This window comes from Macaca nemestrina, chromosome 15 (assembly GCF_043159975.1).
Source record: "Macaca nemestrina isolate mMacNem1 chromosome 15, mMacNem.hap1, whole genome shotgun sequence".
Classification (NCBI taxonomy): Eukaryota; Metazoa; Chordata; class Mammalia; order Primates; family Cercopithecidae; genus Macaca; species Macaca nemestrina.
The window spans coordinates 19,203,105-19,228,688 of NC_092139.1; the positions used below are offsets into that span (position 1 = coordinate 19,203,105).

Here is a 25,584-nt window from a genome sequence, read left to right on the forward strand (position 1 = left end):
CTAAAATGGGTCCCATCAGAGGAGTAGCCATATTGGTGGGTGCTGGATAGGAGGAGCTTTGGGGTTGGTGCAGGCACTCACTCTCACTAGGATGCCTCTGGTCTCAGGTAATGGAGAGAAGTGAGGAAAAAGTCAGCCTAGAAGAAACACCCTCTTCTGGCCACATCATATCCTCTCACTCTCTTGTGGCCTTGGGCTTGCTGGGCTTCTGGGACTCATTATCCTAATGATAAATAGACAGTAATGTGAACCTTACAGAGAGATTGGGGAGTATGGGATGGGGGTGCACCAAGGCTAAGGAGACCAAAGCAGTGCTTGGGGGTCTCCCACTCTTTACCTCGGGTTCTAACTGCCACCCATCTCATGCTTAAGGGTCCTTCTGACTCCAGAGTGAGAAATGTTCTTAGCATCAGGAGATGCTGCACATGAGCAGTTCGTCCCCCTGGGAGTACTGGTTCAGTGAGCAAAAACAGCAAGGGGCTGGGCCTCCTGAGGGCTGGCAGGGATATATGGGCCAAAGAGGGAGAGGGAGGGTAGAGAAGCATAGCCAGGGAGAGAAATTGAACACCAGGACACAAGACGAGTGGGGCGTCTGTGGGGGCTACAGTGGGCTCTCAATGATCACCTGTAGTGGCAGCGAAAGAGGCAGGATCCCTGAACATTTGTTCTGGTTTATTTGACAGGGACAAGGAGTTCAGACAGTAGGGAGGGCGGCATTCCTGTTGATGTTCTTATGCTGGTGACTTGAAGTCCTTGTGCTTCAGATGTGGGCACAGTCTTGGATAGAGGAGTTGGGAAGCAGGATGCACATCCCAGCCCAGTCTCCCACTCACAGGGTGCTCATGCAAACATTCCCACAGTAGGTAGAACAGCATATGTTATTTGCTTGACAGTCTCGGTGAGATTCACAGAAGCGTTTGCATAGATATAGTTTAGGCCGTTCCTGGCAGACTTTAATTTCTGGGGATAGCTGTGTTTCTGAAAAGGAGGATAGAGGGGTAAATAAATGCAGCTTCCTAGAGAACATTTTTCTCAAGCTAAAGCTTCCTCCAAGACCCTTGAACCCAGGTCTCACTCATGACACTCCTGGATTCCTTCTTCATAGAACTACCTTCCTGCCCATCACCAAATCCTAGTGATTGGTCATATTTTAAATCCTGTCTCTCCACTGTACATCTTACCCCAATAGACCACAATGCCTGGACTTCCTGGACCTTCTCCATACACCAGCAATCAGAACTCCATCTCCCTTACTAGCCATGGCCTTGGTGAAGTCACCACCATAGAATCTATAGTCTGATCCTGAGAGCTCAAAGAAGCATGAGACGTCTTTCAAACCCTCTCCTAGTCTCTGAGTAGTAGAACTCAGAGATGAGGATCAACTTGCCTCTTTTCTCTCCTTCTCTTCTGCTCACTGTCACTGTCTCTAGTCTTCCTGCCCCTTCTTTAGTTTCCTTTCCACCACCACTCTCCTTGTCCGTTTGATGATAACCTTAACTTGGGTCTGTGTACCCCAACTTTTGCTTGTCTTATGTCCTATTTCCCTACACTTATATCCATTCTACACCTACACCTACTGTCATAACCACTTCTGAATCTTTACTCCTCACAAATATGCATAAATCAACTAATTGTCTTCTTTCCCACTGGATTCTCAGCCCTGGTGTACCTTTCACTATGGTATGTGCCATTTATCTCTAAGTATTGAGAAGGAACAGCAAAATATGTAGGTTTCTTCTTCATTCCCATTACTATACCCAGGGCCAGCTAAGGGGCTGGAGGGCCATGATTTGGGACAGTCCAGAGTTTACACAACATTGTGGTCACAGCTGGATATGCAGAGAGTTTTCAACTCCTAGGTCCTACTCAGACTGGACACAGGCCCTCCATTCCCCCTACCCAATTCCCCCTCACCCATCCAGTGGCCCATCACCTACTCTGCATCCTCTTCTTGTCACGGTATCCTCCCTGGGCCTGAAGCAGCAACACACAGAGAACCAGGACAGGCAGCAGAGTCTGGGATGGCATGACTCTGACCAGAGCGTGGGCCTTAAGTCTGACCAGGTTGTCACAGACTTCCCTGCAGAGCTGCCTGTGGAGAGTGAAGGAAAGAAAGAAGGAATGATCTTTAGCTCCTCACTGCCTCCACTGGCCAAGTTGGGGCAGAGCAAGAGAGTCTTGGCTTCCTCCTTTTGTTTGCCCCTAGCCCTGTCCTTCTTCACCTGGGATAGGGCTTCTGCAGGAATGACGCCTCCTCCTCTCACATTACCAGTCTTGTGTTCTTGCTGATAGAATGAAAGATATCATTTATTTCTGCTTCCTAACTACAAAATGTTTTATGGAAAAAAGAAAAGAAAAAATATATTTTTAGAAAGAGTTGCTTAGAATTAACTGATGTTTCACTGCATTATCTTTTAGTTGCCCTCCATATTTAATATAAACAATCCTTTTAATATAAACATCTTTTGTTACCTATTTTTGCCAGCCTTATTTAATCATGTAAGTATTTCTCAAAATGTGGATTTTCATAATTGCACAGCTCTCACTTAAATGCTAATAATCAAGTATTTGTATTGTACTAATTACTAATAATCTAAAGAATGTCATATTGAACATCTTTATTTATAAATCTTTTATTTCTTTAGACTAAGAGAGCTAGAATTCCTGAGTGAAAGAGTATCTGTTTCATATATAAACGTATATAAACACATACACACATATACATATACAAATTTAAATACACATATACACACAGAAAGAAGGACTATTGTAGGGCATGGGACAGAAGGGCTAATGGGGAGACATAGTAAATATCTTAGAGCTCAGACAGGGGGAGAGACCTATCAGTCAAAGGCTTGGCAGGCTGTCCAAGAGGAGGTGGTCACTGACCTTGAATATCATAAAGAAAATGAACTCTCAGAAGTGAAGATGTTTCTTCTTCCCTAATAGGAGAGAGAGGGGACAACCTGGGGTCACTGGACTCCCAGTAGGCATGGAAGCTGGGAAGAAGATCACCCTCTTCCTCTGATGATGATAATCTTCTAAAGATTTGAACCTCATTCTGACATTCTGAACTCCTAATGCAGTCTCCTTCAGTCCACAGTTGTAATTTACATTCAAAGGAAGCTCTGTAGCCTTTCCCCATACCTCACCTTATGCACTTCTTCCTCTGTATCCTTTGCGATATCCTTTATAATTCAAAAATTCTGATATTTGTACCTATAGTTTAGAGAGTAGTGTTTGAGTGTTTGACCCTTCCCAAAGGCTCCCTCTTTCCTAGTTTTTCTTTTTGTCCACTCATAAATGAACAATTTAGAGACTGGATGCCATCATAATTATCCTAGCAAAGAGGGATTATGTAGAGGAGAATCATCATCTCAGACAGAAGCTGCATTTTCCTTACCCAACCACCTTGCAGCCAGTGCCACATTGTAAATATTTCGGCTAACAGACTTGTCACTACTAGATCAAGACCCTAAGAAGATGGGCAAGTCTCTTTCACACTCTTTTTCTTTTCCACCAGCTCAGTTTAGATGAAAACAAGGTTCTAGATTCTAGTGAAGCCAAAAGATGAAAGGAGCCTGGGTCCTTGACTCCTTTTATCACATGAAAAAAGGGATACCCATTGTTTTAGAATACTCATCTTGAATTATTATTTGAGCAAGAAATAAAAAAGTATATTGTATTTCAGCCATTATGTGATGGAGGCTTTCTGTTAAAGCAGTCTAGTCAACATTGTGGCAGGCTCAAGTACTGACAAATTTATAAGGGGAAGGATTTATGGGTATATAGAAGGACTTTATACTTTCAAATTATTGATAGAGTAGTATTTAGTAAAGAGATGGGTAATTTGAACTTTATGATTAATAAGCTTGACTTAATTAAAATATACAGAAGTCTGCATAGAAAAAGTAAAGGAATACATTTTTCTCAAGCACAAATAAAACATGTACAAAAGTGACTATATATTAAGCTATAAAAAAGTCTGAACAAAATTTTAAATAATTATATCACAAAGGACAATTTCAGACTATAATGGAAATATTTAGGAATTAGTCTAAAAAAAGACAATTACTCGAAACTGAACAGAAATTTCAAAATAAAATTTATAAGTCAGAGCTTCCAGATGGCTACCACTGAACACTTAGAGGTTGTTGGAGAGCAGCATGCTCATGGAGGGCATGGAAGCTCTCTAGCCTTTCCCCCATATCTCACCTTATGCACCTCTTCCTCTGTATCCTTTGTGATATTCTTTATAATTCAAAAACCTAGAGGAAATGGATAAATTCTTGGACACATACAACCTACCAACACTGAACCAAAAAGAAATAGAAGAACCCGAACAGACGAATAACAAGTAAGGAGACTGAATCTGTGATAAAAAGTCTCCCCCAAAACAAAAGTCCAGAACCATATGGCTTTACCACCAAATTCTATGACCCTTTAAATATAAATTAATACCAATTCTTCTCAAACGATTCCAAAAAATTGATGCAGAGGGAATTCTTCTTAGCTCACTTTTATGAGGCCTGCATAACCTAAATACCAAAACCAGACAACAACAAGACAACATAAAGAAACCCACAGGCCAATATTCCTGATGAAAATAGGTGCAAAAATCCTCAACAAAATACTAACAAACCCAATTCAACAACACACAAAAAAGATAATGTAGCATGATCAAGTGGGATTTATCATAGGAATGCAAGAATGGCTCAATGTAGACAAATCAATAAATGTGATACTTCACATCAACAGAATCAGGGACAAAACCATATGGTAATCTCAGTAGATACAGAAAAAGCATTTGATAAAATTCAACACCACTTTATGATAAAAACTTTCAATAAACTATGTATGAAAGGAAAGCACCTCCACATAATAAATGTCATATATGACAAACCCATAGCTAACAATGCACTTAATGGGGAAAAGCTGAAAACTTTTCCTCTAAGAACTGAAAGAAGATATGGGGGAAAGGCTAGGGAGCTTCCATCCGCCTCCATGAGAATGCTGCTCACTTTACCCACTCTTATTCAACATAGTACTGGAAGTCCTAGTTAGATCAATCAGGAAAGAGAAAACAATGAAGGACATTACATTTGGAAAAGAGGAAGTCATATTTACCCTATTTGCAGACGAGCTCTTATGTAGAGAAAAACTTAAAGACTCTACCAAGAAACTTGAAGAACTCATAAACAAATTCAGTAAAGTTGCAGAATACAAAATAAACATACAAGTCAGTGGTGTTTCTGGGCACAATAAGCCAGCTAAAAAAAGAGACAAAGAGGGCAATCCCATTTATAACAGCTACAAACAAATACTTAGGAATAAATTTAACCAAGGAGATAAAAGACTTCTACATTGAAAACTGATACATTGAAAACAAAACACTGATAAAAGAAATTGAAGAGGATAAAACAAATGGAAAAACTTCCCATGCTCATGGATGGAAAGAATTAATATTGTTAAAATTACCACACTACCCCAAACCATCTACAGAGTCAATGCAATCCCTATTAAAATACCAGTGACATTCTTCACAGTAATATAAAATAAATCCTAAAATATGTATGGAACCACAAACATCCCAGAATAGCCAAAGCAATCTTTAACAAAAAGAACAAAGCTGGAGGGAACAGGCTTCAAGACTTCTAAATATACTACCAAGCTGTAGTAACGAAAATAACATGGCACTGGCATAAAAACAGACACGTAGACTAATGGAATAGAATAGATAACTTAGGGCCAGGTGCAGTGGCTCAAGCCTGTAATCCCAGCACTTTGGGAGACCGAGGCAGGTGGATCACGTGAGGTCAGGTGTTCGAGATCAGCCTGGCCAACATAGCAAAACCCTGTCTCTACTAAAAGTACAAAAATTAGATGAACATGGCGGTGCACGCCTGTAGTCCCAGTTACTCGACTCCAGAGGCTGAGGCAGGAGAATCACTTGAACCTGGGAGGCAGAGGTTCCAGTGAGCTGAGATTGTGCCACTGTACTCCAGCCTGGGCAACAAGAGCAAGACTCTGTATCAAAAAAAAAAAAAAAAAAAAAAAAAAAAAAAAAAAAAAAGAGAATAAAGAACCTAGAAATAACTCCATGCGTCTATAGCCAACTGATTTTTGACAAAGATGCCAAGAACACTCACTGGGGAAAGGATGGTCTCTTCAGTAAATGGTGCTAGGAAAACTGGATATCCATATGCAGACTAATGAAATTAGACCTTCACCTCTCACTCTATACAAAAATCAGCTAAAAATGGATCAAAGGTCTAAAGGTAAAACCTGAAACTGTAAAACTACTAGAAGAAAACATAGGGGAAACACTGTAAGACATTTCATGATCTTACAAAAAGATTTTTAATGTAAGATCTCAAAACCATGGGCAACAAAAGCAAAAATAGGTAAATTGGATTATATCAAACTAAAAAGCTGCTGCACAGCAAAGGAAACAATCAACAGATTGAAAAGACAATCTACAGAATGAGAGAAAATATTTTCAAAGTATTTGATATGGTTTGGCTGTGTCTCCACCCAAATCTCATCTTGAACTCTAATCCCCATGTGTGGAGGGAGAGGGATCTGGTAGGAGGTAATTGGATCATAAGGGCAGTTTCCCCCATGCTGTTCTTGTGATAGTGAGGGAGTTGTCATGAGATCTGATTGTTTAAAAGGTGCAGTTTCCCCCGCATGAGCTCTCTCTCCTGCCACCATGTAAGATGTGCCTTGCTTCCCCTTCACCTTCTGACATGATTTTAAGTTTCCTGAGGCCTCCCCAGCCATGTGGAACTGTGAGTAAATTAAACCTCTTTTGTTTATAAATTACCCAGTCTCAGGTAATATCTTTATAGCAATGTGAGAATAAACTAATACACTATTCATTTGACAGGGGATTAATATCCAGAATATACAAGAAACTCAAACATCTCAACAGCAAAAACACAAACAATCCAATTTAAAAAATGGGCAAATGATCTGAACAGACAATTCACAAAAGAAGACATATAAATGACCAACAAATATATGAAAAAAATGACTTTTCATTGTTCTCTCAACATCACTAATCATCAGGCAAATGCAAGTGAAAACTATAATGAGGTATCGTCTCACACCAGTCAGGATTGCTCCAATAATAAGAAAATGACAAAAAATAACAAGTGCTGTTGACCATGTGGAGAAAGGGGAACTGTTATACACTGTTGGTGGAAATATAAATTAGTACAGTCACTATGGAGAATGGTATCTCAATTTCTCAAAAGCCTACACATAGAACTCCATTACCTTATGACCCAGCAATCCCACTACTAGGCATTTATCCAAAGGAAAGGAAATCAGCATATCAACATATGTACCCCCATGTTTATTGCAGCACTATTCACAATAGCCAAGATACAGACTCAACTTAGGTGTCTAATAACAGAGGAATGGAGAAAGAAAATATGATATATATACACAATACAATCCTATTCAACCATAAAAAGGAATAAAATCCTGTTGTTCATGGCACCATGGCTGAAACTGGAGGACTTTATGTTCTGTGAAATAGCCAGGAACAGAAAATTAAACACCACATATTCTCACTCATATCTGGAAAAAGGTCGATCTCATGGAAGTAAAAAGTAGAACAGCAGGTACCAGAAGCTGGGAAGCATAGTGGGAGGGGAAGATTGGGAGAGTTTTTTTTTTTTTTTTTTTTTGAGATAGAGTCTCGCTCTGTTGCTCAGGCTGGAGTGCAGTGGGGCGATCTCGGCTCCCTGCAACTTCTACCTCCCAGGTTCAAGCGATTCTCCTGCCTCAGCCTCCCGAGTAGCTGGGACTACAGGCATGCGCCACCATGCCTGGCTAATTTTTGTATTTTTTGTAGAGATGGGTGTGTCACCATGCTGGTCAGGTTGGTCTCGAACACCTGACCTTGTGATCCGCCTGCCTCAGCCTTCCAACGTGCTGGGATTACAGGTGTGAGCCACCGCGCCCAGTGGGAGAGATTTGTTAAAGGATACAATGTCATAGCTGGACAGGAGGAATAAGTTCTAGTGTTCTATAGCACTGTAGGATGAGCATATGTAAGAATAATATATTATATAATTTCAAATAGCTAGAAGGAAGATATTGAACGTTCCTAACACAAAGAAATGATAAATGTTTGAGATGACGGGTATGCTAATTACCTTGATCTGATCACTATACATTATACATATTGAAACATCACTATGTATCACATAAATATGTAAAATTACTACTTGTCAATTTGAAAATTTTTTTTTTTTTTTTTGAGAGAGAGTTTCACTCTTCTTGCCCAGGCTGGAGTGAAGTGGCACAATCTCGGCTCACTGCAGCCTCTGCCCCCCGAGTTAAAGTGATTCTCCTGCCTCAACCTTCTGAGCAGCTGGGATTATAGGTGCCTGCCACCACACCTGGCTAACTTTTGTATTTTTAGTAGACATGGGTTTTCACCATGTTGGCCAGGCTGGTCCCAAACTCCTGATCTCAGGTGGTCCACCTTCCTCGGCCTCCCAGAGTGTTAGGATTACAGGCATGAGCCACCACGCCTGGCCTAAAAACATTCAAAACCTATGCCACAGATCTGATTTTTCTGCTTAAACAGAAAAGAATAAGAGGAGTTGCTTGATGTGCCATCTGAAATAAAGGTGCAAGAAAATCCAGATTAATTTTGGGATCTTTGTAACAATCCCCAAATCCTTGAAGCTTCTATCTGTTTGGCATTTTCCTGGCCTAATTTTGTCTTTCTTGGCGAATAATTGTATGATCATTAAAATGAAATGTGTCAGCTCGGGCTCCTCTGAATTTCTCTCTGAGTGTTTTACCCAGATCTTCACAGTTAGATTGTCAGCTGGTCCCATCCATTAGTTTCCTCCTCACTCCTGAGCTCTTTCTCAAACATGCACACTCAGCTTAACTTAACCTAAACTGTTTTAGGTTTGACAAGCCGAATCTGTGTAGGTTTGTATCACCTCCCCCATCAAGTTGAGCTGGTTAATGGAATGAGAGTAACAAACCTATGCTTCCTTTTGGCCTTCAGATCAAACCTAGCAGTGAACATCACATTTACATGAAATGTTTCTGCCCTCACACTGAATGACTCATAGCAAAAATACAGAATTAATTAAAATGATGCATAAAATAGACATAATTAATATATTTAAATAGATTAGAGTAGATATTGGCATCATTTATTTCTGGATTTTGATGGCTATGTTGTGTTTATGTAGAAGAACTTGTCTTTCTTTATAGAAAATGTATATGACAGCATTGGGGGTGATTGGGCACCAGTAAGCAACTTACTCTCAAATGTTTCAGGGAAAAGAAAAGTTATTTTTACTGTACTTTCAGCTTTTCTCCTACTTTAAGATTGTTTCAAAATAAAAAAGAAGATTAAGGTATGTGGAAGTGAGAGGTGTAAGTGTAAACATCCAAATAGTAGTTCTAAAAGAAAAAGATTTAGCAGGTTAAAAAATATTTAATGAAACAATGCATTAAAGTTGCCCCAAATTAGAGAACTATTAAAGAGCTCAGACTGGAAATGATCATAAAAGAATAGAGTAAGAAAACTAGCATATCTAACCACATTATAAAATGTAGGAACATCAAATACAAAGAAATTTTAAAATATCCTATGGAGAAAGAATAGATCATCCAAAGAAGAAAAATAATCATACTGAGATTATACTTTCAAATAGTGACAATAGGACAATAAATCAATAGAGTAGCATTTTCAAGATGTTTAAGGTAAAAACTTTTCGAGTGAAAATTTATATCCTGAACTTTTAAAATATGAGGGCACAATAAAATTGTTCTAAGACATACAAAGCATCAGAATGCTTACCACACAAAGACCCTTTTTGAAAGCCTGCTTGAAGGATGTGCTCCACTAGGAAAATAAATCTAGAATGATTGTACAAAAGTATATGGGCAAAATGAGTGAATACGCTGGGGTTCCCAAGGCTATCCCTAGGTTCAGTGCTTTGCTAGGAGGACTCACAGGACTCAGCATATAGTTTTTCTTGCAGCTATGATTTATTACAGTGAAAGGCTACAAAGCAAAGTCAACAAAGGGAAAAGGTGCAAGGGGCAAAGTCCAGAGGAAATCAGGTGCATGCTTCCAAGTGTCTTCTCCCATTGACCGGTGGAATCACATAGGGCATGCTGAATTCCCCCATCCATCAGTTGTGACAACGTGTGTGAAGTGTTGTCTACCAGGGGAGCTCATGAGAGACAAACACAATGTCCAGGGTTTCTATTGGGGGCTGGTCATATAGCAGCTTCTGCCTAGCATATACCAAAATTCCAGACTCCCAAAGTAAAAGCAGATATCTACCATAAACCGTGTTTTTTGTACAAATGGTTGAGGCACAGAGAGCCATACTTGTTTGTTCTGAGAACAATGGGAACTTTCTCAAAATTCAGGCTTATGGATGCCAACCAAGAGCCAACCTTGTAAGCAGGATTTGTAAAGATAGCAACTGCAGGCCTGCCATGTCAGCAGTTTTGCACAGTGAGACGTCAATTCATAAAGTTTGGTGTTGTCTAAAAATTTAGGGATTAAGAACAAAGTGGAAGGAAGAGATAGAAAGAATAAGAGAATAAAACACCAATATCCATTATAATCATGAACTAAAAACTGTCTAGAAAATATCAACAAGGTCAGAAGGTAAACTAAAGGGAACAGTTAGCATACTGAAAGAGCTGTCTTATTTTAGGAAAACTTACAAATTTTGGAAATCTTTAAGACTATATGGAAAAGTAATGTGGGCTTAAATAAAAAATCCTCTGAGGAATCAGAATACAATAATGGCTTTTAAAATAGTAGAAGATATTTCATCCATCCAATAGATGTCTGAAGAGAGAAATAAAAACAAATATTTAAAAAGCATGATGAATAAAAAATATGAAATAAGATGCCAGAGATAGGCCCTAACATAAGATTATTTTCTATAAGAATATTTATTAAAGGTAAATGGGTTAGAGACATTTATTAAAAGACAGAGACTCTCAGATTAAAATTTTTAAATGATTTAACAATGTGTGGTTTCCCAAAAGTAAAGAAGTAATTTAAAATAAAGGAATAAAAAAGGATGCTCCATCAAATATGAATGAAAAAGAAAGATGATATAACAATTTAAATATCATACAATATAATTAACGTTCAACATAGAGGACACTACACAATTTAGACAAGAATATTTTATATTGGTAAAGAAAAAACAGATCAAGAAACCTTAACATATGTGTACACACACACATGCACACAAAACGGCCTCAATAAATAAAAATAAATTATCTATACAAAGTTGTAGACTGAGCAGGTTGTTTTGTTTGAGACAGAGTATCACTCTGTCACCCAGGCTGGAGTGCAGTGGTGCTATCTTGGCTCACTGCAACCTCTGTCTCCTGGGTTCAAGTGATTCTCATGCCTCAGCCTCCCGAATAGCTGGGATTACAGGTGTACACCACCGCACCCAGCTAATTTTTGTAATTTTAGTGGAGACGGGGTTTCTCCATGTTGGCCAGCCTGGTCTCAAACTCCTTGCCTCAAGCAATCCACCCACCTCGGCCTCCAAAAGTACTGGTGTAAGCCACCGCACCTGGCCCAATTGAGCAGGTTTGAGTGCTTAGTTACAATGACCTAGATTTCAAAGAAAGTCTCAAAAATTCCAAATGATTAATGCCATACAATATTTTCTTTTGAAAATGTGGGAAAATAGAAAATCAATACCAAAAGCAAATCCTATATGTCTGAAAAATAAATAATGCTACTTAATAATCCATGGCTCTCATACTTAAAAATACAAAGTCTTTAAACTGGATGATCATAACTATACTTACATGCCTGCCTTCTTTCCTCTTTTGTGCTGTTTTTCTTTTCTTTTCTTTTCTTTTTTTTTTTGAGACAGAAGCTCTGTGGCCCAGGCTGGAGTGCAATGGTGCGATCTTGACTCACCGCAACCTCTACCTCCTGGGTTCGAGTAATTCTCCTTCCTCAGCCTCCTGAGTAGCTGGGATTATAGGCGCCTACCACCACACCAGGCTAATTTTCTGTATTTTTAGTAGAGACGAGGTTTCACCATGTTGGTCAGGCTGTTTTCGAACTCCTGACCTCAGGTAATCCAACCGCCTCAGCCTCCCAAAGTGCTGGGATTACAAGCATGAGCCACCACACCCAGCTGTGCTATTTTTCATGTATATTACATGTTTATGTTTTAAGCCTAACAATACAATTGAATGATTATTATCATTGTTTTAAACAATTATCACTCCAATCTGTTAAAAAATATTAATATCAGATTTTATATTTACCTACATAATTACTTTTATCTGTTCTCTTTGTTTCTTAATATAGATCTCATTACTACCTGATGTCTTTTCTTTTTTTTTTTTTTTTTTTTTTTGAGACGGAGTCTCGCTCTGTCACCCAGGCTGGAGTGCAGTGGCCGGATCTCAGCTCACTGCAAGCTCCGCCTCCTGGGTTCACGCCATTCTCCTGCCTCAGCCTCCCGAGTAGCTGGGACTACAGGCGCCTGCCACCTCGCCCGGCTAAGTTTTTGTATTTTTAGTAGAGACGGGGTTTCACTGTGTTAGCCAGGATGGTCTCGATCTCCTGACCTTGTGATCCGCCCGTCTCGGCCTCCCAAAGTGCTGGGATTACAGGCTTGAGCCACCGCGCCCGGCCTGTCTTTTCTTTTTAGCTTTAGGATTTTCTCTAGTATTTCTTGAAAGGCAGACCTGCTAGCAACAAATTCTCTCAGTCTTTGTTTTTCTGGGAATGTCTTTATTTTACTTTCATCAGGAAAGGATAGTTTTGCTGGATATAGAATTATTGGATACAGTATTTCAGATATTGCACTGGGAAATTCTCAACTAAAATAGAAGGGTGTACAGATTGTCCTAAATTCTGCATAGCTTGATCCAGAATCATGAGTGGCAGGAGTCCTTGGCACTCCTCAGCTACTCATTAGTGACCGTGCTCCTCAGACAGACCATCAAGGATCTACAGCATCTGGGCCACACAGAGCAAAAGACTATGATTGTCATGCATGGAGCATCATTTTCCTGCCATATAAATAAATGTCTTAGAAATCCATAATTCAATCACTCTAGGTTTGGCACCATTTTCAGTCCCTGTCAAAATTTCCTTCAGTTTGTTCCCATACCTTTTTACCTTGGTTCCAAAGCTCTTTGCCTCCTGCCCACTTGACTGTTCTGTTTTCTAATGAGCTAGTGATCTCCAAATCATATGTATTTTGTGCCCAATATAATGCCCTTCCCTGACATTTGGTGAGCAAATCCCTCTGCACCTCAAGCAACAAGCTCATGGCAAGAACTTGGTGCTGGATTTGGTCACGTCACTTCCTTCATTTGCTAGGTGGTCATCTACTTTTTCTAAAATTCTTCTTATTCAGTCTCTTTTTAGCTACATAAAAGTCAGAGGGCATTTGCTGGGAGATCATGGTATGATTTTATTGGTAAGAGAAAATCAATACTGAGAAAGATGGAAGGACAGACAAGATGTCAAAGGTCAATGTAGACTGTTTCCAACTTCCTACGTATAAATGGACTGAGAAGTATTTGCGAAAGACCTTGGGAACATGTACTTTGGGTCTTCTGGGGGTGGCCTGAGCCGCAATCCAGGTACACAATGTTCTTCCCAGCTTATCAGAAGATCCCACCTGCACCTAAGAAAATTGAGTACGTCTGGATGGGTGAATATCAAAGGAAAGAATCTGTGATACAGCCAACATGTAGTTTCTGGGTAGAAATTAAAAATCGGTCACAACCAAAATCACCATTAAGTTCCTGGCCTTTGAACATTGTTTTTCTGCTCTTCTGCCCCCAGTTTGAGCCCCACTTCAAACAACTTCATAATAAGAGGCCAGACAAAAGAGCTGTCAGTCAGTTACTACAGACACTCAACTCAGACACCTTCAGAGGTAGGTGAGGATAAAGGTCTTGATACATGAGCTTCTATTTGTGGCTTGCTTGGAATAATTCCTAGCCCAGATGGTGTTACTATTCCTGTGAAGTAGGGATTATTGTCGCTTTTGTTCAAATAAGAAAATTGAGAGGGGGTGACATGAGCTGTCTGAGGTTCCATAGGTAAAAGGGACAGAAACAAAACAAGATTTCAGCATTCCTGACACTAAATCTAGCACACTCCTCTTTAACATTATCTGGAAAGCCCAGGATTCCACATTCTGTGTCTTTCTGATCCTGGGGGTCTTTGAATTGTCCTGCAGTTTGTCTTAGGATGACCAAAGAATTCACAGCACTCTGTATATGAGAAGTTGAGAAGTACCCAGCCTGGGCATAATGATGTTTCTCTTGTCTGGGATCATTTAGTACACTTGGGGGTGTGCAAAAAGGGGACTAGGCATCCTTAGATTCCTGAATACCTTTAAGGGGGAAGGGGCAAGTAAGAAATTAAGAAAACTAGAGTAAGAATGAGGCCGTGTGAATGAACAGATTTCAAAGCTCCGGAAAACTTGGGTCTGGGGTGGTATTTTGGAATACAAAGAAACAGCCTCATGGAACCCAATGCTTTGGATTTATGGTGTTCCTGTCACTGTATATCAGTATTCCTCCTTCTTTATGCAAAGGGCTGGTACCAGGAATCCAGAGGCCTACTGAAATCCATGCCCACTTTCACCCAGTTACCTCATCCCTCACATCCCCGGCTGTAAGCAGATAACAGAGTATCTCCATGGTTCACCAGTCTTGCCATGTGCTGGTATATTCACATAATCAGAAGAACACTCTGAGGTTCTCAAGGACTCAGGCTCAAGGAATGGGTATCTTACCATTGCTAGCTAGCAAGAGCAGGAGACTAGGGAGAGAAAGGAAAGGAGAAGTAGAAGCCCTGAAATTGCAGAAGATCAGATATTTGGGGTGGGCAGGGGGAGGGGTGGTTCTACTCTTAGATGCTTATTCCTGCCCTTCAAGCTTCTCCATTAAGAACCTGTGTCTCTACCAGCTTACCTAAGCATGACTCAATGAAGTTGCCAAGTTAAGTTGTTGCTCTTGCCTCTGCTCAAATCTCTTAAAAATGATTGCCTAAAAGTCAATACATCTAATGACATGTGCCTAAAACTTGTATTTTTCAGCTTCCAAATTTCACAGAAGCTAAGAGGAGAATACATTTTCAAAGCCTCCTTTGAAAAATTCGGCATGTTTAAAATTTTTCTAGTATTACCCCTGCTTTTGAGCAGAGTCATTTTGGTGGATTCATCTAGAGCAGCATTGTTCAGTAGAACTTTCTGTGATGATGGAAGTGCTCCGTCCCTGAGAAATAAGGAATATTAAATAGGACACACAAGAAATCAAAGGTTCATGTAAACTGTTCCCATTGTCCCATGTATGAATGGATTGAGATGCATCAGAGAAAGACTTTGGGGACAATAGCCACTAACTAAATGTGGCCACTGAATACTTGAAATGACTGGAAACTGAATTTTGATTTAATTTAATGAGTTTAAATAGTCATATGTGGCCAGTGGCTACCACACTGAACAGCACAGAGAAATCTCTTTTGCTTCACTGAAAACTTCTGAACAAATATAAAGACTTTCAGGCAGAGGGAAAATCACTGCCTTGTTACATGCAATTCATGTCAGAATTTTATCCTTTTCTTTGACTCTTGTTTCCCTTCCTATTTGGTTCTACAAAGGTAGAGCAACAGATAGAGAATGAGGGGGGTAGATGGGAGAAGGCTGGGAAGTTTCAGTTGTAATTAGGCTCCTCTTCCACTCTTCTATTATTTATAGTTCAAATTTTTCTCTTTTCTAATTATAGTGGCTTAAACACTTGAAAATAATGTTAAAAAGTAGGCCTAAAAAAATTAGCCGGGCGTGGTGGCGGCGCCTGTAGTCCCAGCTACTCGGGAGGCTGAGGCAGGAGAATGGCGGGAACCCGGGAGGCGGAGCTTGCAGTGAGCCGAGATCGCGCCACTGCACTCCAGCCTGGGCGACAGAGCGAGACTCCGCCTCAAAAAAAAAAAAAAAAAAAAAAAAAAAAAAAAAAAAAAAAGTAGGCCTAATAGTGCATATCTTTTTTTCCTATTTCTAATTTTAATGGGAGTACTTTCAGTTTTATAATGTGGAATGCTGGCTTTTGGATTGCTATAGTTACATTGTTACAGTGTTAAAATGTCTATCTATTCCATTTTATTAAGATTTTTCTGCTGTTCCCATACTCCAGTTCCCCTTACCCCTCAGCTGTCACTCAGCTGCAGGCTATTTTATTTTCTTCCGTTTCCTTATTTTTCTCCTTACCACTTATTACCATCTATGAATTTCCTTATCTTGTTTAACTAGAATGCCAGCTGTATGAATGGGGGGATTTTTGTCTGTTTTGTTCACCACTATATTCTAATACCTAGAACTTGGAATATAGTTAGGCACTTAATAAGTACTTACTGAGTGAATGAACTTCCCCGTTCTCCCTCCACACACAGAGGCATAGATTCTAAGCAGATTAAAAGGTTAAGTGTAAAAAAAAGTAAAAAGAAAACAATTGTAATTGAAAATAGTTTTCGAATATCTAGAGGAGGATATTCTGAGCTTAATGCTAACAGTTAACATTTATGAAGTGTATACTATATTCCAGGTCCTATGCTTAGTGTTTCATACATATTCTTTAATCTTCCCAGTGACCCTATGAGATGAGTATTGATATTTTTTCTGTACTATGGATGGGGAAAACCAGGCTCTGGGGATTATGTGACTGGCCCAGGCTCCACGGCTAGAAGTTGGTGGGGTTGGGATTCTAGTTCAAGCCTATCTGACTCCGGAGCCCATGTTCTTTCCTCTGTAAAATATCTATCAGCAAATAGTGTGGTGATGAAAATGACTTTTGTATAGCCTAGAGTAGAACAAGGGGTGGAGGGACATGCATTTGATATCCAGTAGGTGGAAATGTAACCTAACCCTTAGTGAGAAAAATGTGGCGGCAAGTATCCAAAGTCTGGGAAATACAATGTCTTTTGCCTAGAAATCTTTCTTCATTAACTCATGCTATAAAAATAACAATATATGTACCAAAGCTTTAACTATAAGGAGGTTCATCAGAACATTTTTATAAGAAGAAACTGACACTATTCAGGTCTTGATGCTATGAGGAAACGATAATAATTATGGCTGAATTCTTGTCACGACTTATATGTTGTGAGCATATTTTTGCCTCCCTGTATATTTTATTCAGAATTGTTAGTTTATTTCCTTGCTTCTTCAGGAAAATTTAGGTAGGTCTCCGCAAATTTTATGTGATTCTCCAGTCATGAAACATCTTCTCAATATAATAAGTTAAATGTCCAGGTCCATGAAATTAGTCACAACTCCATAAATTGTTCAGAACTATGGATTCCTCCCTCCTTCAGAAGCTCCAGTTATGGAACAGGATGTGGTGAATCTCTTTCCCCCGCCGCCCGCCCCCTGCTCTGGTTCTTTGTAATTCTATTCCTTTCCTCCACCCACTCCGGACTAAAGCAAGTTTCTGTCTCCTAGGGATAGAGGGAGGACGAACCAATAAGAGGAGTAGGAAAGTTCTTGTATAATAGATATTATCATGAGCTGGTTCTGTGCTTCTGGTCTTGACTCTTTCACGGGAGATTTCAAGGGTTCATTGGAGACATCAAATGTCGTCTGGCTATTTACAGTTCAGATACTTCGTAAATTAGAGCCCTCTTCTCTGCTACTACAGGCCACTTTGGCCAGATTTAAAGTCACCCTTTAAAGTCTTCAGTCATGATTCAAACACAAGTCTACTGTGTTCCCATAGACTTCTGGGATCACATAGCAAGCTCAATGAGTAGTATCATAAAACCTTTTTTTTCAACTTGGAATTAGAAGGCAGCATTCCGGGTTTCATAAGCAAAGCTTTTTACCAATAAAATCTTTGAAATCTCTACAATTCCTCCAACTTTGGACCATCTTAGTGCATTAAAGTTTTGAGTCCCCTAACAGTTCTCAGCCATCATCTTTTCTCAAGTCCTGTTATCTGTCTGTAATTCCTTCTTAAATTGCTTTAGTGCCTTTTGTCTTAGGATCTTCACTAAAACTTCTTTATATCATCATGTTTCATATGCTTTAAAATAAAATATCAGGACACTGATGTGTCCAATTTCATAAAAATAATGACAACAATATAAAAGTATAGACATATATTGATTATCTCTAGATGGTGGAATTACTAATGCTTATTTATTTCCTCTTTGTATTTTTTGTTTTACAAATTGTATAATCTGAAGATTTATTGTTTTTAATCAGAAAGGAGCAATTCATTTTAAAAAGAAGTAATTTTGCAAAGGAAGGGGTATGTAATATGAGATGAGAAGAAACCTGGGGAAGTCACTGGCTAGCCTGGGAATTAGTTGGTATGCTACTGGGTACTAGAAAGGGAAAGAATAACATGATAGTCATAGGCACTTTCCCCCTGTTGCTTATCCTATTCTCCTCAATCCATTTTCTACCTCTAGCAGCACTGGGAAAAGACTTGTCTTCTGCCAGAACGTAACCCAAACACACACAGAGACCACCATGAAGCCCTGGATTCTTCCACTCATCATGTTCATCTCTGGAGTTGTGATGCTTCTGCCTGTGTTGGGAAGCCTCTGGACCAGAGATCCCCGTGGGTGGTGTGAAAAGGGAGGGGGTGCTCTGCCCAGTTCTGGGATGTCTATCGTAGCTAATTCAGGGTCTGCATTTCAAGAATCAGCCTTTAAAGGATCTCTCCTTAAGTAGAGATATTCAAGCAAGATTAGGTTAGATATTCCCAATGCCTTTAAGTTTTCTCTCTCAGCTCTGAAAGCAGCACTAGGTATGTGAAAAGGGAACATATCTTTTGTCTATATTACATCAGTTAGCAGGAAATAATATTTTCCAATGTCAGACCAGTAGAGGAAAAACCAACACAGCTTCCCTCCAAGCCCATATTTTCAGAACCTTTGTGCCTCAGTTGGGTGAGCCTCTGATGAATGACAAAAGGGTAATATTTAACACGTTAATTTAGTTGGAGGGGAAGAGTCTTTTAGAACATGAAAAATGGAAAAGACAAATAAAGGATCCTTAGTGGGTCAAAGTTTGGGTTCATACGATAAGAAAATGTGGACAACAAAGGCACTGAGCAGGAGGGTTGTGGGCCAGGAAAAAAAATGAAATTTATGGAGAGACTGATGGCTTAGGTGGCATCATCAGGGAAACAATAGAAGGGGAGAAAAATGGCCGGGCGCAGTGGCTCAGACCTGTAATCCCAGCACTTTGGGAGGCCAAGGTGGGCAGATCACAAGGTCAGGGGTTCGAGACTGCCCAGCCAACATGGTGAAACCCTGTCTCTATTAAGATAGAAAAAATTAGCCAGGCATGATGGCATGCTCCTGTAATCCCAGCTACTTGGGAGGCTGAGGCAGGAGAATCGCTTGATCCTGGGAAGTGGAGGTTGCAGTGAGCCGAGATTGTGCCATTGCACCCCAGCCTGGGCAACAGGGCAAGACTCTGTCTCAAAAAAATAAAAAAAAAGAAAAAAAAGAAGGGGAGAAAAACAAGTTTCTATTCTCCCTTGGTTCAGTTTCCCATTCTGCAAATTGGCTATGGAAATTGGGGTTAGAGCATATTGCAGGCCCTGAAATCTAAGGTTACATGAGAATAAATTTGGTGGTTGGTGTCATGTATGGTCAGGGTGTCCCAGGCCCTATCTTTAGTGTCTGAAATACTGTAGGGACATGTAGATGGAGGAACACAGGCCATGCAAGGATGGTGTTGTGACAAGACACTGGTTATATACTTTGAGGAAGGGATTTTCTTGGTAGGCAGAGAAATACTTTGTGACTTGGAGCTCAAGTTTCAGAAGGGATTGCTAAGCTTAAAAAGGGTTTCTTGTCTGAGTTGTGAATAGATGGACCCTGCTAACTTCTTCCATCTCAGTTCTAGACCTGATACAACAAACTGAGCAGTGCTGGGTACAGCCTCCATATAAGTACTGTGAGAAAAGGTGTACTAAAATAAGGACCTGTATACGTCCAAATCATACATGCTGCTGGACCTACTGTGGAAACATCTGCTTAGACAATGAGTGAGTTTCTTGGGGTGGGAAGGCTAGGGCCTTGGCATGCTTCATCACTGCTCCTTACCCACTATTCCAAAGACTGCAGCCACCCAAATCCTGATTAAAGAAACAGGCAGCAAAAGACAATGTCCTCCTTTCTCCAAACCTAGGCTGCTCCTTACTGCAAAATAAACCAAGACACCGACATGAGGTCCTCTACTTTTTTCTTCACTCTTATTCAGTTCCCTTTGCTTCCCTCAAAGCATCACCCATCAGTTCATACATCCCTCCTTTATCCAAAGTTCCAATTATTAACTACTTAGTTGGGCCTCTCCACGGGCTCTCTACTCTCAGCCAGGCCCAAGAAGACCTAGTATTTATCTGTCTGTTCAGTTGGCAAACTTCTTGGGGGAAATTGCTTAAAAGTGGGTAACTTCTGATTTAACAGAAAAATTGCTGTCCTTTTTATCTGGGGCCCAGGGTGCTATTAATTTTAGAAATGGATTTCTCCCAGGATTCCTGACTTTTGATTAACTTTTCTCTTCTAGAGAGCCCCTTAAATCAATGCTAGACCCCTAGATTCTATTGGTTGATCACTACTGTGGGCTGAAGGATGAACATCTGGTCTAAGAAGAGTGCTGCCTAATTCCTTCTTGGGACACCCACTGGTTCTAGCTAGTAACCTTTCTGCTATTTCCTTGACCTCTTTACCCTGAAGCTTTTGTCAAATAAATTGCTACAGCAACCTCAGGGCTCTGCGTATTTTTTAAAAAATTCCTCCCTATGACTTAATTTCTCTCATTGTAATCCTCAGCAGTCCCAACAGTTGTTCCCATTCAATCATGAGCAGAGGTGCCCAGTTCTGCCTTCCCAGTTAGACCCATGAATGAACCAGTTTGGTTAATTGCTGGAGCAAATATTCAAGCAGATTTATACAAATCTCATGGGGTTAATACAGTTAACCCATGAGAGGTTATTCTCATTCACAATGCATTTCACTGAGGGTGGTCAGTGGGCAGTTATCCCTGCCATAATTCAAGGAATGTAGCTCCTTAAATCTGTAGCTCTGTCATCTCCCAGGGGCTTCTCTACTGGTTCCTCTATATCCAACTAGCAGTAGGGAGAGAAAGGCATCATGGGGGCTCATACAGAAGCTTTTAAAGGGCTAGGCCTAGAAGCAAAGTTTATTGTTTTAATCTATATTCCATTGACCATAATATAGTCACATGGTCCCACATATTTGCAAAGGAGATTGGGAAACGTAATCTAGCTGTTTTCTCAAGAAGAACAGAAAATGGGATTTGGCAAGTACTTGGCAATCTGTGACCTGTCTACTCATGCAAAGCCAGACTCCTCAACACAGACCCAAGACCTTGGCCTCCATATCACCCTGTCCAATGAAACAAGTATCACTCCAGTAAGAAGATAATGTATGCTGTCATTAGAGAAAGCATTTATGCCTTCCAGGTTGGTACCATGAGCTTCCAGAATGGACTCTGCCTTCTGTCATACCTAATCCCCTCTTATTCCTGCCAGGTCAGTTCTGTTTGCCTGGAAATTTTACCTGAGTAATATTACTCATATCCTGTGATTTCAGGTAATGCAAGGATGACTTTCTTGCCCATATTGTTTCCCCAGATTATGTGAAATTTTTCACCATTTTTCATTAGTCTCTTGATCATTTTTAAAATGTAACTTCCCCTGAATGAGGAGATCACAGTGCTCTCACTATACTTCCAGTCATGTGTTTCTCCCTGGGGCAGAGGACCAAATATGCTTACCTAGACAGATGGGTCAGAATGTCACATCTGTCAACTTTGTAGCCCAAGGAAAGGCTATACAGCTTTAGAGAATATGATGCAGCAATGACTAAGGCCAGGCAAGGGACTAGGGCCTAACAGATTGTTAGTTAGGACCTTAGAGCTCTGTGGAATGAAAAGGGACAACAGTTCAGGATCTAAGGGCTCAGGTGAACATCTTTCACAAGTGGAGCTTTGTCCTGATATTGAGAAAGAGATTGGACTTAGAGCTCTTTAGAGTAAAGAAGTTTATTCCTTCCTGACAAAAAGTAGAGACAAACAAAAGGTTAGGGAATCCCCAAATGAAGGACTAGGAAAAGAACCAGTTATCCTCTTGGATAACCTACTTAGACCTTATGTCTCTTTCATACATTCATCTGCCAAGCCTGGGTCATGAAGGGAGGAAGGGAGAGAAGTTGCTTGACCAACATTAGCAAAAGAGTAATTGTCACAGATAAGTGGAAGGAGATCAAAGGGATCAGTAAAATGCAGCCATATGAAGAGCACAACTACATAGACATATACACAATGGCTGTGGATTATATACACTGAGAGCCAACTAAGCTTTCAGCCATGCCACTGAAGAAGATATGAAGCCCAAATTGCTTTTCCTTGTCAGGGTGGCTAATGTTAATAAATGTCAGATAGAATTTTTGGGGAAAGAATATCAGAATCCTTGTTATTAAAACTGAAGTGGTTATAAATCCTGAAACTGTCACCTGTGACTATAACCCATCACTTCTGTCTAGTGGCATAAAGTATATATGCCAATGAGTCATTATAGAAGACACCTCTTAGTAACCTACCCAAATTCCCTTTACTGGTGTGTGCACTCATCTCAGAGCTCCTGCAAGTGTTGTGGTTAATAATGTACATCAGGAACCTTCTCCAGAGAATAGTCTTTGGTTGATGGGAGTTACCTCAGCCAGAAATGCCTGCCTCTGGGGGCAGTGTATGCCTAATACAGAGAAACAGAAACTGGCACCCTGTCCAATATTCTGACTTTTATCAGGGCTGCCTAAGGGACTGGTTTTTGTCTCACCTGGCTGAAAGCACTGATGGAAGAATCAGCAAATTCAAAGAACACATCATGACTTGTTCTTTAGCTAGTCAAAGGTGAATACAGAAAAAAAGAATGAAAAAGAGTGAAGAAAGACTAAGGGCTTTATGGGGCACAATCAAATAGACCAATATATGTATTATGGGAATACCAGAATAAGGAGAGAGAGATAAAAGAGTATAAAGCTTACTTTAAAAAATAATGTCTGAGGCCAGGCACAGTGGCAATGTCTGAGGCTGGGCATGGTGTCTCACGCCTGTAATCCAAGCACTTTGGGAGGCCAAGGTGGGTGGATCACAAGGTCAAGAGATCGAGACCATCCTCACCAACATAGTGACACCCTATCTCTACTAAAAATACAAAAATTAGCTGGGTGTGGTGGTGCGTGCCTGCAGTCCCAGCTACCTGGGAGGCTGAGGCAGGAGAATCACTTGAACCCAGGAGGCGGAGGTTGCAGTGAGCCAAGATCACGGCACTGCACTCCAGCCTGGTGACAGAGTGAGACTCTGCCTCAAAATAACAACAACAACAACGACAACAACAACAACAACAATAATAATGTCTGAAAACTTCCCAGATGTTCATAAGTCAACATCTGAATTTATGAAGCTCAAAAGTTCCCAAATATGATCAATCCAAAGAAGGCTACAATGAAATACATTTAATCAAATTGTTAAAAGCCTGGGTTAAGGAAGGAATTCTGAAAGCAGCAAGAGAAAAGCAACTCATCACGTATAAGGGAACCCCCATACAATTAACAGCGGATTTCTCAGCAGATAACTTGCAAGCCAGGAGGGAGTGAGATGACATAATCAAAGTAGTGTGAGAAAAAACTTGCCAACTAAGATTACTATACCTAGCAAAATTATCTTTTAAAAATAAACTACTGATAAAACATTTCCTAGACAAAAACTGAGGGAGTTTGTCACCACTAGCCTGCCTTATAAGAAATCTTTAGGGGGTTCTTCAAATTGAAATGAAAGGTTGGGCACAGTGGCTCACATCTATAATCCCAGCACTTTGGGATGCTGAGGTGGGAGGATTATTTTAGGTCAGGAGTTTGAGACCAGCCTGGCTAACATGGTGAAACCTCATCTGTACTAAAAAAAAAAAATACAAAAATTAGCTGGGTATGATGGTGTGTGCCTGTAAGTCAGAGGGTCTCTTCTATTTTCACATAGTGCCCTGAAGAGTCTTTTAAAATCTAGGAGCCCTCCATCTGCAGTTCTGTGGATTTTATCAAGAGCATTCCCCAGAGGGGCAAAAATCTGTTTTGACTTCTGTGGGAACACAGGAGGTTTTTTGTAATGGACAGATGAAGGTGAGGTGGGGTGTATCCCATGGGTATAGTAGGGGCAAGTAATAGATTTATTAGTTACAACTAACAACTAATAGTTGTTCCAAGTAACAGCCACTATTAATAGTTGTTCAAAGAAACATTAATCTAGGCTGGTGTGTTTCAACCCAGATAAGCAGCAGCATGGGACCTGTCTCCTGGAACTATTTTGTTCCTTGTCAGTCTGCTCCAGACACTCTTCCTTTGTGCTAAGTGCAGAGGCCAAGAATCCAGGGCATCACTCCATGCCCTATTCCTACCCTCACTCGGATCAACCTCTGCCTAACTTATTGCTTTTGCTACCTGGGACACTGCATCATCGGAATGTCACTAATGTCCCATCTGCATGGTTTGTGCCCAAACCAAGATGAGAACAGATCAGCAGTATCTCAGATATGAGACATCCAGTGATGCTGTTGCATCAACAGAATAGTTAGGGAGCTGATCTCTGTGCCTAGGCCCTGCTGCTGGGCTTTATGCCAAGCAAAGGCAAGGTTGCTTGTGTCAACAGGAACAAAATGAGAAGGATTTTCAGAAGTCCCCCTAACTAAGGACAATTTTCCATTATCTGAATGCCCCACAATTAAAGTTTTATTCATTAGGGTTAATTTTCTTTTTTTTTTTTTTTTTGAGACAGAGTCTCACTCTGTCTTCCAGTTTGGAGTGCAGTGGTGTGATCTTCTCAGCTTACTGCAATCTCCACCTCCCAGGTTCAAGCATTCTCATGCCTCAGCCTCTCAAGTAGCTGGGATTACAGGTGCATGCCACTGCACCTGGCTAATTTTGGTATATTTAGTAGAGATGGGGTTTTGCCATGTTAGCCAGGTTAGTCTTCAACTGCTGACCTCAAGTGATCTGCCTGCCTCGGCCTCCCAAAGTGCTGGGTGGGGCCTCCCAGTGGGAATCTCAGTATCCCCAGCCAGGGGTTTATGGATAGGACACTGGATAACCTTGAGAGGAGCTCCTAGGAGGAGGGACAGCGGTGGTATTGTGAATCAATGATCTTAGTCTTCTCTGCCTACTGGCTCTGGAGAGTCAGGGCAGCCCAGATGAGGGCGATTCCCCCCAGTGTGGCACACCCACCCCTTCAAGGGAGAAATATTGCTTATTTAAGTGGGTTTCTGACCCTACTCCTCCTAAGTGAGACCTCTTAACAGAAGTCTCCACACATCTCATACAGGAGTGTTTCAGCTGGCATCAGGCCAGTGCCCCTCTAAGACAGAGCTCTCAGAGGAAGGAGCAGCTTGGCATCTTTGCTGGTCTGCAGCCTCCACTGGTGATAACTCCAGGGATGGGAGGGACCCAGGCAAATAGCGACTGGAGTGGATAACAAGCAAACT

General features: G+C 40.6%; 2 protein-coding genes across 2 annotated transcripts; one reads left to right on the top strand and one right to left on the bottom strand.

The window, feature by feature from the left end:
• Positions 1–563: 563 nt before the first annotated feature.
• LOC105496445 (WAP four-disulfide core domain 9) lies at positions 564–20,797 on the top strand. The gene is made up of 5 exons (XM_011766865.2): positions 564–645; positions 13,853–13,946; positions 18,488–18,636; positions 19,929–20,076; positions 20,598–20,797. The coding sequence occupies exons 3-5, from the start codon at positions 18,546–18,548 to the stop codon at positions 20,626–20,628; spliced, it is 270 nt and encodes an 89-aa protein (XP_011765167.2). The 5' UTR covers positions 564–645; positions 13,853–13,946; positions 18,488–18,545; the 3' UTR covers positions 20,629–20,797.
• Positions 652–2,103, bottom strand: LOC105496444 (WAP four-disulfide core domain 10A). Its single transcript, XM_011766862.2, has 2 exons — positions 1,938–2,103; positions 652–978 (listed from the first exon to the last, which is right to left on the bottom strand). The coding sequence occupies exons 1-2, from the start codon at positions 2,026–2,028 to the stop codon at positions 830–832; spliced, it is 240 nt and encodes a 79-aa protein (XP_011765164.2). The 5' UTR covers positions 2,029–2,103; the 3' UTR covers positions 652–829.
• Positions 20,798–25,584: the final 4,787 nt, after the last annotated feature.